This window comes from Dipodomys merriami, unplaced genomic scaffold, assembly GCF_024711535.1.
Source record: "Dipodomys merriami isolate MVZ:Mamm:240054 unplaced genomic scaffold, mDipMer1.0.p SCAF_1, whole genome shotgun sequence".
NCBI classification, from domain to species: Eukaryota; Metazoa; Chordata; class Mammalia; order Rodentia; family Heteromyidae; genus Dipodomys; species Dipodomys merriami.
Window position 1 is genome coordinate 135,410,971 of NW_027202270.1, and position 15,088 is coordinate 135,426,058.

The following is a 15,088-nucleotide window of genomic DNA, read 5'->3' on the forward strand; positions in this document are numbered from 1 at the left end:
GGCAGTCTTGAGGCTCCAGAGCCACACAGCTGTCGTCTGCTTCACGCTTTTCTTGGCCACTCTCATGCTATCAGCTTTTAGGAAACAGTTGCTGATGTGAAATCCTGACTCAGAGCCAAAGAAAGTGCTTTTCTTGACCCCCGAGGAAGAGTGGGTAGGGAGATCTGGATTGTGAATCTCTTTGGAGAGCCCATGTTGAAGATCTCCTCTCTTAGTCTGTTCCCTGAGCTATGGTTGTTTTCTGGTGATGACCTTGAGATTCTTTAGCTCTCTGTGTGAGGCCTTGCAATCTTTTTCTCTCTCATCTGCAACTGCTCACCAGAAGAGCTCTACGCCTGTTTCTCAAGCTCTCTATAACCCCACCACATGTGTGTACGTACAGCTATTCACACACAACCATGCATACACATGTGTATATGTGCATGCACACAATCACATGCAGTTGTGCAGATATACACTTCCATGCATGTATTCACAATTATGTACAAATGCAACACATGGGCACCTGTACACAAACACATGCACATACACAACCACACATGCATGGGTGTGCACATAGTTTATTCATGCACATGCACACACAACCATGAAAGCATATGCATGGATGCGTTCACAAACATGCACACGTATACAAGCATGTACATACACATACATATCAGGCTTCCTAGCTTGTCTGCCTTTAGCTTAGTCAGCTTTCTTGAAAGAGGTTTTCACCCATCCATCCTTCACACTCTCCAATCAAGGCATTCAAATGTGGAAAAGTAAGACACGGAGTCTAGGATGCACTATAAATCTGTATCTAGTTTCTGGCTTAACGCTAACCCTCTTTTAAAGTTTTAAATTCAATATAGAGATCATCCCCTGTGAATCTGCCAGGCACTATATGCAAGCTAGCAGATGGACCTTGAGGGTTTCAACCTTCTTCAGTACCTGTGAGTGTTGCAAGGAGACTGGCTGGGCTACAGGTGGAGACATTGCTCATCATTAGTCCCCATCTGTCACATCTAGTGTGTAAAAGCGAATGGAATGTTGAATGCATGAAGAAATATGAACAGACCCACTAACCTGGAGCTTGCCTTTTTCCACCGACAATCCTTCAAGAGGCCAGTCTTTCCTGACCCCTGGGAAACATGTGGCCTATAGAACTTGGGAGGAGAGTCCATTTAGTAGAATTGGAATGAAAATTGCTTTCAGTGCAACATGTTCTTTTGCGGATAATGCTGCTTCTAAGTTTTTACTGGCTCAATAAAAAACTGTCTGAAAAGCTAGTCAGAAGCCTTCATCACCTATAGAAGAGGGAAGGATTTCTTTGTATTGATTGGCAAAACTCGATAGTTGCAACTCCTTACCAGAATACTCTAGTCAGCTATTCTCCTATAGAAGCAAATGATAAGTACACCTATGTTCTCTGATTTGAGTTGTAAAGACACAAATTATGAGGCCTTTGTTGGTGAGAATGGTAAATAGGTTAACCAGTAAGCAGAAGTATACCTTCTCTTCATTTTTTCTTTGTTGTCAAGAAAAATATGCTTTGTTCTTCAAGATCCAGGATGTCAGGGCTTCCAGGTTGTGGACCTCTCAACACTAACCTCCCTTCCTCTGCTTTCTCCACAGATTTCAGGAAAAGGGGAATCTGGAAGTTCTACTCTTTACTATCCAGTCCCGGATGAGAGCCAACAATCAAAAGGTGTACACGCCCCATGATGGGAAGCTAGTATCTGACATCAATCGGGTACTGTAGCAGCTCCCCTTCTGCATCACCATATTCTTAATGTTATTAACACATTATTAATTAACCTGTTATTATGTGTTAGCTATTTGGGATTCTGAGAGGTCAGACTCTGCCCACCATACTTCAGTTCTCTCTCCAGACATACCCTGAGTTATTCTTTGGAACTTGTTTTATAGCCTGTCCTCTATAGAACCTTGAATTTGTCTTTGGATCTAGAATATGAGTTAATTATAACAGAAGGGAAATATCTTATGATGTTTCAGAGGCTTGGAGACTTAATACCATCTGGAAGCTTTAATAGAATATAGATGGCCATGTATCAGTACGAGTTCCCAGAGAGGCAAGTGTAGGGGAAGATGTAGGGGAGATTGTGACCTCCGCTTGGTTGTTCCAGACATGAAGGCAAAGGACCACCTCACCCAAGAACATTGGCCTTGATTCCTCAAATCACTGAATGTCAAGTGAAAGATGGATAGACACACACACACACACACACACACACACACACACACACACACACACACACACACACACACACACACACACACACACACACACACACACACACACACACACACACACACACACACACGTTTTTTCTGTGCCCCAAGAATTCTCCTGTGCCCTGTGCAGGCCTGGGAGAGCCTGGAGGAGGCCGAGTACCAGCGGGAGTTAGCCCTGAGGAGCGAGCTCATTAGGCAGGAGAAACTGGAGCAGCTGGCACGGCGCTTTGACAGAAAGGCCGCCATGAGAGAGACGTGGCTCAATGAAAACCAACGCCTTGTGACTCAGGTACTGGGGATGGCAGGAGAGGGAAAGTGCTTCTCATCCCCCAGCTCTCCACAGAACTGAAGCTGGCTTCCCCACAGCAGCTGGATAAGCCTGTCCTTGTCCTCAGACTAGCTTCCCATGATTGACTGAATCTAGATTTGTATCTGAAGACAAACTCTTGAGGATTATCTCTCTTCCCTCCCCCCTTTTCTTTTCTTCTCCCTCTCTCCCTCTCCCTCCCTTCCCTTCTCCCTCTTCCCTCTCTCTCTTTCTCTCTGTTTCTCTTTCACACATATTCACACATGCAGATGCTCATGTCATGATGGCATTGTACACACTAGGCAAGCACTCTACTGAGCTACACTCTGAACACACATTCATTAAATCTCCATTTTAGGAAAAAGTTCCAAGTCCAGAACAGGCCTCTAAAGTTGTCTTACCTGGGCCATAGCATCTCTGAGAGAACAGGTCATGGTTGACATTAAATGTCAGTTCTCTAGGAACAGGCTGACGCCAGAGTACACCTGTGTGTGTATCAGTCTGTGTGCTCTCTGGCCTCCATGCCTGGGACATATTTCACTGACTAGGAATGGACCCTAAGGCTGACTCTCTATCTGTTCCCTCCAACTAAGAGTTTGAAATCAAATTAAATTCTGATCAGAAAGAGGCCAGCAAGTGCTCTGAGAGCGCTGGAGAATGTGTGTGTGCCCCAGATAGCATGTGGGCAAACCATCTGTCTGCAGCTGCGTGGCTTCTGAGCACAAGCAGCCCCTCCTGCCCAGAACTGGACAACAGTGTGGGGAGGATGATTGGACAGTCACAGGACACTGCCAGTAACAAACGCATAGTGTCACCTGCAAGGATGGCATGGGGTATAAAACAGGGGCTGCTTTTAGAGATTCTTGTGTCACATTTAGGCTTTGAAACCCGGCTCTGAGAAGATCAGGCAGGCAGGAAACATCAGAACCGGCTCCTTTCTGAGCTTGGCACCACCGCTGCGTGCACCTGGGGAGGAGTGTGGGGATGTTTGAGTGAGCTGCTGAGTTTTCTCCCACGGGACAGGATAACTTCGGATACGACCTGGCAGCTGTGGAGGCCGCCAAGAAGAAGCACGAGGCCATCGAGACGGACACTGCTGCCTATGAGGAACGGGTGAAAGCCCTGGAGGACCTGGCCCAGGAGCTCGAAAAGGAAAATTACCATGACCAGAAACGCATCATGGCCCGGAAGGACAACATCCTGCGCCTGTGGAGCTACCTGCAGGAGCTGCTGCGGTCCCGGCGCCAGAGACTGGAGGCCACCCTGGCACTGCAGAAGCTCTTCCAGGACATGCTGCACAGCATCGACTGGATGGACGAGATCAAGGTGGGCCCTGGAGCCTGCCCCATACCCTTCCTTGCACTTCACACGAGCTCTAATAGACACCAGCCTAGGACCATGATATCCCCAATGGCCAAGAAATCTTGGGTTCATGGTTGCGCAAGCACCAACTTAGAGGATCCTGAAGGCACAGTGTTAATCATGAGCCTGGATAATCAGATTCTCAGTAATTGCAATTTAACTCTGCTTACACCTCCCAGCATAGAACAACCACAGAAATCAAAATTCTCTCCTCCTGCAGTGGTCCTCCACTGAGGATACACAGGAAAATGACGACAGATCTTCTAAAAGGACATGTGTCTGAGCCAAAGCCTGTAGACAGAGGTAGTAGATGAATGTGAGGCTCGAGCTTCTGTAGGATGCCCCATGGATCTTTCCAGTAGGCAGCACCTATAGGAAATCCTGCTCTGTAGCTTCTTCCATCCCAAGTGGCAGCCTTATTTTGGCTGTACCTGAGACACAAACACACCCTTTGAGGGGGGGTCTCTGCCCATCACTTACCCTTGTTCCCTCTACTTTGTCCTTTTCCAGGCTCACCTCTTGTCTGCTGAGTTTGGGAAGCACCTGTTGGAGGTTGAGGACTTGCTACAGAAGCACAAGTTGATGGAGGCTGACATTGCCATCCAAGGGGACAAAGTGAAGTCCATCACAGCAGCCACCCTGCAGTTTGCTGAGGGGAAAGGTGAGGCCAAGCGTGTCTCCTCTGTTGGCTTCTCTAATACCAGGGTCCCCATCCTCTGGGTTGACATCCCTAAATCTCTTGGGATCCCTCCAGTTCTAGCTTTCTGTGGTAGTCACTAAAGCTACCTTCAGAATTTTGCCTCTTTGATCAAGTAATGGTGATGCCATAGCTTTCCAGTGAGCAGGCAGGTACTGTGGTATAATCTACACTCAGAAAGGTGTTTTAGGCACCAATAAAACATCTGCCATTTAGCCGGGCACTGGTGGCTCATGCCTGTAATCCTAGCTACTCAGGAGGCTGAGATCTGAGGATCAAGGTTCAAAGCCAGCCCGGGCAGGAGAGACCGGGAGACTCCTATCTCCAATAAACCACCAGAAAATCGGAAGTGGTGCTGTAGCTCAAGTAGCAGAGCACTCGCCTTGAGCTGAAGAGCTGAGGGACAGCGCCCAGGCCCAGAGTTCAAGCCCCATGACCGACAAAAAAAAAAAAAAAAAAAAATCTGCCATTTTTCTTTCTCTTTTCTCCCTCAAGCTATGGCTGAGACTGCTCACGTTTTCAGTTTCTGATCTTAAATAGAAAACCTTGCTGCCTCCTTAAAATTTATATTTGAGCTTTCACAAGCTAAAATCATGCACGTTTCTACTGCGAACAGACTCAACTTTTAACCTCCAGTGTTACTAAAGTTTAATGGGTATCAGTCTGGTCTAGGACTTGTCGTGGTGACATGTGCCTGTAATCCCACCTACTCAGAATGCAAGGTAAAGAGAATCACAGTGCGGGGTCAGGCCTAGCAAAAGTACAAGACCCTGTCTAAAACACTAGCTATAAGCAAAAACACCAGGGCATGGCTTAAGTGGGAGAGCACTTGCTTAGCAAGTGATGAAGGCCTAAGATCAATGCCCAGTAGTAAAGAGGGAAGTGGGGGGAAAATTTGGTCTAACATCGGAGTAACTGTGAACCCTGGCATCCAACCCCAAAGGCTTCATAAAATGGCAGCTTTGAGACTATGTTAGACCAAATAGTCCATAAACGAAGCCCTTCCCCTTCTGTATCCTCCCCTGCCTGTTCCTCTAGGGTACCAGCCTTGCGATCCTCAGGTCATCCAGGACCGTGTCAGCCACCTGGAACAGTGCTTCGGGGAGCTGAGCGACATGGCAGCTGGGCGGAAGGCTCAGCTGGAGCAGTCCAAGCGACTCTGGAAGTTCTTCTGGGAAATGGATGAAGCTGAAAGCTGGATCAAGGAGAAGGAGCAGATCTACTCCTCACTTGACTATGGCAAGGACCTGACCAGCGTACTTATCTTGCAGCGCAAGCACAAGGCCTTTGAGGATGAGCTCCGCGGGCTGGATGCCCACCTGGCTCAGATCTTCCAGGAGGCTGAGGGCATGGTTGCACGCAAGCAGTTTGGGTACCCTCAGATCCAGGCCCGAGTCAAGGAGGTGTCAGCCCAATGGGACCAGCTGAAGGAGTTGGCTGCCTTTCGTAAGAAGAACCTCCAGGATGCAGAGAACTTCTTCCAGTTCCAGGGCGATGCAGATGACCTGAAGGCCTGGCTACAAGATGCACACCGGCTACTCTTGGGTGACGATGTAGGGCAGGACGAAGGGGCCACGCGGGCCCTGGGGAAGAAGCACAAGGACTTCCTGGAGGAGCTGGAGGAGAGCCATGGGGTGATGGAGCACTTGGAACAGCAGGCACAGGGCTTCCCCCAAGAATTCCGGGATTCACCAGATGTGACCAGCCGGTTGCAGGCCCTTCAGGAGCTCTACCAGCGGGTGGTCACCCAGGCAGATTTGTGTGGGCAGAAGCTGCAGGATGCGCTGGACCTGTACACGGTGTTCGGGGAATCAGATGCCTGCGAGCTGTGGATGAGTGAGAAGGAGAAGTGGCTGGACCAGATGGAAATCCCAGACACCCTAGAGGACCTGGAGGTCGTGCAGCACAGGTCAGAGTGCTCAGCCTCTGCCCCTCAGCTCACTCCCTACCCAAGGGCTCCTTGCTATTTGCTACCTCTAGACCAGCAGGGATCTCTATGAGAGGCTGCAGAATGTCCTTGGTTGTAAAGTTCAGGTATCCAGCATCCTGAGTTTTGTTCCAGCTCTGTGGCCCTCGGTACTTCACCTGAACACTGAGGATTTCCTAGTCCCGTTATTCACATAGTTACAGCAGCCTGTGCTCAAGTGAATTCTGTCTGGAACCCCACATAACACAGAGGGGAAGTGGGGCTGCTCTGGATGACAGGGCTGAGATGTGGGGAGCCCACCAGCTCTAGATTTCTACACAGTCACTAAGTCATAGACTTCCAAGGAGCCACAGAGGCCAGTTTAGAAGCCACTTGCCTGCAAGGCCACTCACTTCCAGGGTTCTCATTCCCACACCCTGGATGGAGAGTGTACTCAGGCTATGTGCAGCATCAGCAAACCAAGCACAAAATCCAGGGACAGAGGAGGATGAGAGGCTGCTCCCTGGAGCAGTGCCAGGATGGCCCTGCACAGATGCCGAAGGGAGCTGGGTCCTTACCTGAGAGCAGCCCTTACAATCACAAAACCCTTCTCCTATCAGCAGCCGTCTGGATTGGAGCACCTGACTGGGGAGGGGATCAACTGGTCAAGGCAGTGGGCTCAGGGTGGAGAAAGAAGCAGCTGGGACTGTGAAGAAGTGACAGATAGATTCCAGGATAATGCAGTAGCACACCCAAGCTGGTGTACATGCTTTACAGTTCCCCTCACACCGTTCTGTGGAGCCAGAAGCCTGTCCAGTAAGTTACCAGCTCCCTCCCCAACTAGTCCCAAGAAATACTAAACTAAGTAAGAAAATAAGGTGTGTCAGCATATCTGCCTCCCTCTCCCCACTTGCAGACAAATGTGTTCAGGAGGTAGGGAGAGCCCAAGAGCTGCACATTTGGAGATGGAGGCCACTGGCATTGAGGTATGAGGCCACTGGCATTGTGAGTACTGCCCTCTCATCGCTCCTGATTTGTCCACATCAGATTCGACATCCTGGACCAGGAGATGAAGACGCTGATAGCTCAGATCGATGGGGTGAACCTTGCCGCCAACAACCTGGTCGAGAGTGGCCACCCACGCAGCGGGGAAGTGAAACAGTACCAGGACCGCCTGAACAAGAGGTGGGGTATGGTTGGGCTTAGGCTGGGGAACTTTCCTCCCCAGTAACTGACACACTCCTGGCAGAGCGGGGTGGGGAAGAAGGGGAGCATGATCTAACTTCAAGCTACTATGTACCACCACCTTTGCACCCCCAATGTTCCTTTCTTAATCAGTTTACTCCTAGGATTGAGGGGGGCTCTAGGAGGAAGGAGAAAACTCTTATGTGGTGAGCCACAGGGTGAACAAGCAGGGAGAGAGATGTGTTGGGGAGGAGGAGATCCATACACAGGTGATAAGGGGGACATTCTGAGTGTTGTCTGTCCATAGATCAGGCCATGTGGTCCTCATGCCTTATTTCCCCAGACATTCCTAAACAGGAAAATTGCTGTCTGAGAGCTCTTAAGTACAGTCCATAAAAGAATGTTCTTGCCTGTGCCAAAATGCAGCATCGATAATAAGGCTGGCTTGAATGAAGAGGAGTATTAGCAGGGAGCCTTGAGCAAGCTTCATGGTTGGAAAAAAAAAAAAAAACAGGCCCTAAAGAGCCTTTAGAGAGAGAGGAGCTGCTTTCGCTGCAGGGCATAATTGCCCATTCGTTCCTGGAGGATTTTTAAGGACAGAGCACTCCTGTTTTTATACAGGGCCCTGGCGTGTGCAAGTCCACATGCCCACCACCTACTCGTTACTCTGGCCTCTTCCTCACACTTGCTCTTGAGTCTTGCTCTGCCTGAGGCAGTCTGAGAGGTGGGCTCGGGGAAGACTCAGCTATAAAGAAATAGCTCAGTACAGTAGACTGCTAAGGTCGATGGGGAGTCCCGTGGGATACTTCAGAGCCACTAGGTTGGAGCCAGTGTCACAACATCCAGAGATGCTTTGTAATACCACGTTTTGATATTTATACAGAGAGGAGGAGCCTCTTCACTCTTAATTAGGTATAGAGAGTATGTGTGTATGTATGAGAGAGAAAAATTGATACACAGTTGCTGATAACCTTAAAAAAATTTTAATCAAGCAATTTAAACCAGAGAAACTTCCCAAAAGAAAGTTTCAGCCAGCCGGGTGCCAGTGGCTCACGCCTGTAAACCTAGCTACTCAGGAGGCTGAGATCTGAGGATCATGGTTCAAAACCAGTCCCTGCAGGAAAGTCCGTGCATATGGTATAGCTGCTACTCCTAGAGCTGTGGTGAACAAAGCAACACAAGATTAGGCAGGACATGTCTCTAGCTCAGTGGTAGAAGATGTATAGTATGCATGCACAAGGCCCTGAGTTTAATCTTCACAGAGAGAGAGAGAGAGACAGAGACAGAGACAGAGAGAAGTCCTGCAAGATTAAATCAATCACAAGGGAAAATGATGCCATCAAGAGACAGGCTAACCATGAAATGTAAGAAGTCACTGCCAGATAACACACTGTTTCACCGTAAAATTTTATTGAGGGGAGCAGTAGGGTTTGAACTCAGGAGTTCAAGCTCACTAGGCTGAGCCACACCTCCAGACCTGCTTTGTTCTGGTTATTTTTGAGATGGGTCTCACTTCCTGCCAGGGCATGCTTGTAAACCTCAATCTACCTATATTTTAGGCTCCCATCATTGCTGGCATGACAGGTTTGCACAGCCCTGTGCAGCTATGGGTTGAGAAGGGAGTCTCATGAACTTTTCTACCTGAGATTTCTTGAACCGTAATCCTCCCATGCTCAGCACCTCAAGTACTACAATTACAGGTGTGGGCCACTGGTGACTGTCAATATATAAGTAGGAGTACAGAAACATGATGTAATAAATACACAAACCAGGCTTGGAAGGTGGCTTAGAGGTAGAATGCTTGCCTAGCATGCATGAAGCCCTGGGTTCTATTTCTTAGTAACACATAAACAGAAAAAGCCAGAGGTGGCTCTGTTGCTCAAGTGGTAAAGCACGAGTCTTGAGCAAAAGAAGCTCAGGGACCTGAAGCTCCCAGGCCCTGAGTTCAAGCCCCATGACTGGCAAAAAATAAGTAAGTAAATAATAAATACACAAACCAATAATATGATCATTTATTATCAAGTATTATATGATATGCCTGATTATATGTACTGTACTTTATACAACTGACATACAATAGGCTTGTTTACATCAGCCTCACCACAAACATTGGTATAAACTGCTGTGCTATGACTTATTGAAGGCTGCAGCATCTCTAGGTGACAGGAATTTCATAGGTCCCTAATAATCTTATGGGATCACTGTCGTATGTGTGACCCTTTGTTATGTGGTGAGTGATGAGAAGACAGCCTTACTTTTCCAATAGGTATGTGAAGAGCTAGGACTCTCAGTATTGCCCACAATGCTCTGTACACCAAGCACACTCGGGTCTGAGGTTCTCTCTGTTTGTAATATTCGTTTCCCAGATATCCACTTGGCTCCCTGCCTTACTTTATCCAGGCCTGAGTTCACATGTAGCCATTAGAGTGGCCCTCATGGACCTCTTTCCTGAAAGAAGCTCATCCTCTGCTCACCAGCCTCCTAACCTCTATCCTGTTTCCTTGCTTTACTTTTTTTTTTGCACTTATCTCTATGTAATGGAGTACAGATGCATTCATTTGCCTCTGCCATCTTGAATGAAGATGAGGATTGCTTTGTCCTTTGCCATATCCCCAGGGCCCAGGTCAGGGTCCTGCCAGGCAGGTTGCCTAACACATGCTTAACGGGCACCAAACTCAGTGTGTCTGCCAACTCGGCACATGTGAGTCATTCAGATTCAAGATGACTCGTGTTGAGTGGGTGATAGCCTTTCACCGTATACATTCCAGTTATCCAATATTTTTCTTTTTTTTTTTTTTTTTTTTGGGTCCGGTTGTGGGGCCTGAACTCTGGGCCTGGGCGCTGTCCCTCAGCTCTTCAGCTCAAGGCTAGCGCTCTACCACTTGAGCCACAGTGCCACTTCCGGCTTTTTTTTGCTTATGTGGTGCTGAGGAATCGAACCCAGGGCCTCATGCATGCAAGGCAAGCACTCTACCACTGGGCCACCTTCCCAGCCCCTATCCAATATTTTTCTACAAGTCTTGGGCTTAGAGTCAGGCCTGGCCTCCTGAGGCTATCTGCTAACTAGAGTGACTGCCGTCTTCCCCCTGCTTGGAAACGGAGCCCCTGTAGAAGTGGGGAGTTGGAGGGCCATGCCCCTCCCCGCTGTGGCCTCTACTTGGGGGCTACAGTGAAACCACAGAGGAAAGACTTGGGGAATATCACCATGGGGCCCTTAAGCTAGGGGTCACAGCAGATCTATTTGTACCTCACTGTCAGCTCAGTGTGGTTTTAGATCAACGTGCAGAAAGCCTTCAGCTCCTGACCCTGACTTCCCAGCCTCAGAGCAACATCTGTGTGCCAAGCACAGGATTCTCAAAGTATAAGATCTTCACAGTCTCGGATTGTCCACAGTGCACTCTACCCAGCCATCTCTGTAGTTCCTTCACCATTCCTAAGTGCTGAGGATACAAAGACAATTGAGATCCTCAGGGACCCATCCTTAAATAGCTCTATCTAGTGGAGACACTGAAGGTATAGCAGGAGTATCTTATATGTGACATAATCTTCGGACATAGTCTTAACTGTATGTACATAGTCTTAGAATTATGTGAGAGTGTGTTTTTTGTTTTATTTTTGTTTTTGAGACAAGATATTGCTGCATACACCAGCCTAGCTACACACTTGTGATCCTTTTGTCTCAATTTTTTAAGGCATGGCCCACATTGCCCAGCTATGTGCTTATCTTCTCTACATCATCTACTCCACTGGGCAAGATTTGGTTTTGTCTGTATTCTCCCAACATAATGCCTTAGACCCTTGTGGCTATTCAACAGAGATGTGTTCAATAAATGAGCATTTGACTTAAAGCTTATATTGATGAAGAATGGGTAAATCTGAGCCTAAGGGAAATGTCTGATGGTCTGGCCTTCAGAGAGGTTTATTGTGTGCTTCAGACCAACCCTAGGTCCCTAGGACATCTGATAGACCTTAATGTATTTCTGTCTCATAGCAACACTATACTTGAAGGCTTAGATTATAACCCACTTTAATTATCATCCCAGATAGTATCTTCTCTCTCCTCCTTCTCTCCTCTTCTTCCTCTTCTTTTCTCTCATCTCTTTAACAAGACCTCTTTCTTTTAGGCCTAAGGTGAGGATTATTTTGTTGTCTGGCCGCAGAAGCACTTTGACTGTAGTCTTGGGCATTTGTAAAATTCATCTAGGGCATCTGGGGACTCTACATCCTGAAGTATTCTTAAAGTTAATAATGTTAGATTTCTGATTATTTCTGTTACTGAAACCCTGAGTTATTCCTTGATTTATAATGAAGTTTTAGATCCTGATAAGCCTATTGTAGGTTGATGGTATCCTAAGTAGAAAATTCACTTTTGATCAGGCATGGTGACATCAATCTCTCTGTTACCTGATTCTTGAGCCCAGAAATTGAAGACCAGTTTGGGCTCAAAAAAAAAAATAAACAAGAACTGGGAAGGTGGCTCAGTGGTAGAGCGCTTGCCTCACATGCATGAGGCTCTCTCTGGGTTTGATTCCTCAGCACGACAGAAGCAGAAAAAGCCAGAAGTCATGCTGTGGCTCAAGTGGTAGAGCGCTAGCCTTGAGCTGAAGAGCTGAGGGACAGCACCCAGGCCCAGAGCTCAGGCTCCATGACCAACAACAACAACAACAACAACAATATATATATATATATATATATATATATATATATATATATATATTAAACCTGACCTACTGAACATCCTGTCTTAACAACATAGCACACTATAGAGTGTTGGGTTTACTCTTGTGGTCATGTGGCTGACGGAAAGCTGCAGTCCCTGCCACTTCCCAGCAACAACCTAGGTAATTTCCTACCTTAGATGTTAGCCAGGAAAAGATCAAAATTCAAAGTGCAGTTTCTACTGATACTGCATTTGCACCTTTGAAAAGTTGAACCATGCCCAGAATGGTAATGCTCATCTGTAATACCAACTACCCAGGAGACAGATAGGAGGATCATAGTCCAAAACCAGCACAGACAAAAGCACAAGGCCTTATCTGAAAAACAAAAACATTTGGGGATGTGGCGTAAGTGGTAGATTCATTACCTAGTAAGCACAGTACCCTGAGTTCAAACCCCAGTAGTGCCCCCCAAAACCTCAAATCCTTATAAATCCAAGACTATTCATATTTGCTTGAAATCCAGATGCATGCAGAGCCTTTGTTTTCATGTTCTCTTAAGGAAGACTGGGGTCACATCACTGCTTACCTTCTGCTGATTGGGAGATCTGATTGTCACATGTATCTTGGATAAAACTGGACAAAAGAATTTTACTAAGCAACAGTTTTGTTTTGTATCTGTGGGAGACAGTTATGGGAATTGGGGGACCAGAGGCTCTGTGAAAGTTTAGGAACAAGGTATCCATTTCCCCCTTGGAGACCACATCCCTCCCCGGCAGGTGGCAGGCATTCCAGAGTGTGGTGTCCAATCGGAGAGAGGCTGTGGACTCAGCCCTTCGAGTACACAACTACTGTGTTGACTGCGAGGAGACCAGCAAGTGGATCATGGATAAGACAAGAGTCGTGGAGTCTACCAAGGACTTGGGGCAGGACCTGGCAGGTGTCATTGCCATCCAGCGGAAGCTGTCAGGGCTAGAGCGGGATGTGTTTGCCATCCGGGATCGAGTAGGTGCCCTGGCGCGTGAATCGCAGCAGCTCATGGAGTCACACCCGGAGCAGAAGGAGGACATTGGCCAGAGGCAGGCAGATGTTGAGAAGCTGTGGAAGGGTCTGCAAGACGCTCTGCAGGGCCAGGAGCTCTCCTTGGGTGAAGCCAGCAAGCTGCAGGCCTTCCTGCAAGATCTGGATGACTTCCAGGCCTGGCTGTCCATGGCCCAGAAGGCTGTGGCCTCTGAGGACATGCCTGAGTCACTCCCAGAAGCCGAGCAGCAACTGCAGCAGCACGCAGCCATCAAGGATGAGATTGACGGGCACCAAGAGAGCTACCAGAAAGTCAAGGCCTCTGGAGAGAAGGTGATCGAAGGCCAGAAGGACCCAGAATACCAGCTTCTGGGCCAGAGGCTAGAGGGCCTGGGTTCTGGCTGGGATGCCCTGCGCCGGATGTGGGAGAGCCGAGGCCACTCCCTTGCCCAGTGCCTCGGTTTCCAGGAGTTCCAGAAAGATGCTAAGCAGGCTGAAGCCATCCTCAGCAATCAGGTAAGGAGAGGCAAACAGGGGTGGGTCATGGCACTCTTGCAGCTGCAGCAAAAGCGGTAAGTCTGCAAATGAGCTGTCATTAGTTGAAGGGAATCCCCTGTCTTCCTCATCATGGGCCCTTTCCATTCCCATCTGTCCAACTCTACCATGTCCTTGGGGTGGTCAGAAGTTTGGGAAGTTCATTTTGCCCTTGGCAACTTTAGACACAATGTCTTGGACACCCTAGGGTAGAGTGGAGGCCAAGCGTGGGGAGTACAGCCAGTTCACACTGTAGGCTGTATTAACAACATGTGGTATTCCTGCCTGGCAAGTGCCCTTAACCAGCTGCTTGTCTTGTCTTCATGCTACATCTGCTTCCACAGGAGTACACTCTGGCTCACCTGGAGCCCCCAGACTCGCTAGAAGCTGCAGAAGCTGGGATCCGGAAGTTTGAGGATTTCTTAATGTCTATGGAGAACAACCAGGAAAAGGTCTTGAGTCCTGTGGACTCCGGAAACAAGCTGGTAGCTGAGGGAAACCTGTACTCAGACAAGATCAAGGAGAAGGTGCAGCTGATTGAAGACAGGTACTCCCTAACTTTAGAGTCCTGGGGCCCCCTACTCATAAGGGTTGGAGGTGCTGAGCAGTGATCCAGGTTCAGCACTATTTTTATTGTTGGTGGCGGTGGTCATCATTGTGGGGCTTGAATTCTGGGCCTGGGAGCTGTCCCTCAGCTCTTAAGTTCAAGGCAAGTGCTCTACCACTTGAGCCACAGCACCCCTTCTGGTTTTCTGGTGGTTTTTTTGGAGATAAGAATCTCACAGACTTTCCTACTCCTGCTGGCTTTGAGCCGTGATCCTCAGATCTCAGCCTCCTGAGTAGCTAGGATTACAAGCGTGAGCCACTGGCACCTAGCAGGTTCAGCACTATTATGACCAGCTTTGGTTTCCTTTCCAGGCACAGAAAGAATAATGAGAAGGCCCAGGAGGCCACAGTTCTTCTAAAAGACAACCTGGAGCTACAGTACTTCCTCCAGAACTGCAAAGAGGTGAGGCCAGGGGGCAGGTACACTTTCCAGGAGGTTCCTGTCTAGCAGCAGAGTGCTTAGAAGGCGGGAGGCCTTGGGGACCCATTTTCACTCAAGAGTGATGGGAATTCATAAGTGAGGAACTTTGTTCTCTTTCATTCTTTCTTTCTTCATTCATTTTTACTATCTTGAAGTA

At 48.1% G+C, this 15,088-nt stretch overlaps 1 protein-coding gene across 1 annotated transcript in view; it reads left to right on the forward strand.

Moving 5' to 3' along the window:
- The window catches only part of Sptb (spectrin beta, erythrocytic), a 72,423-nt gene that overhangs the window by 23,836 nt on the left and 33,499 nt on the right, over nt 1-15,088 (forward strand). Inside the window, exons 9-17 of the mRNA XM_070031863.1 lie at nt 1,615-1,732; nt 2,366-2,524; nt 3,566-3,868; nt 4,415-4,565; nt 5,640-6,510; nt 7,555-7,692; nt 13,130-13,886; nt 14,249-14,451; nt 14,823-14,913. Coding sequence (XP_069887964.1) covers nt 1,615-1,732; nt 2,366-2,524; nt 3,566-3,868; nt 4,415-4,565; nt 5,640-6,510; nt 7,555-7,692; nt 13,130-13,886; nt 14,249-14,451; nt 14,823-14,913 — 2,791 coding nt within the window. The remainder of the gene's footprint in view (nt 1-1,614; nt 1,733-2,365; nt 2,525-3,565; nt 3,869-4,414; nt 4,566-5,639; nt 6,511-7,554; nt 7,693-13,129; nt 13,887-14,248; nt 14,452-14,822; nt 14,914-15,088) is intronic.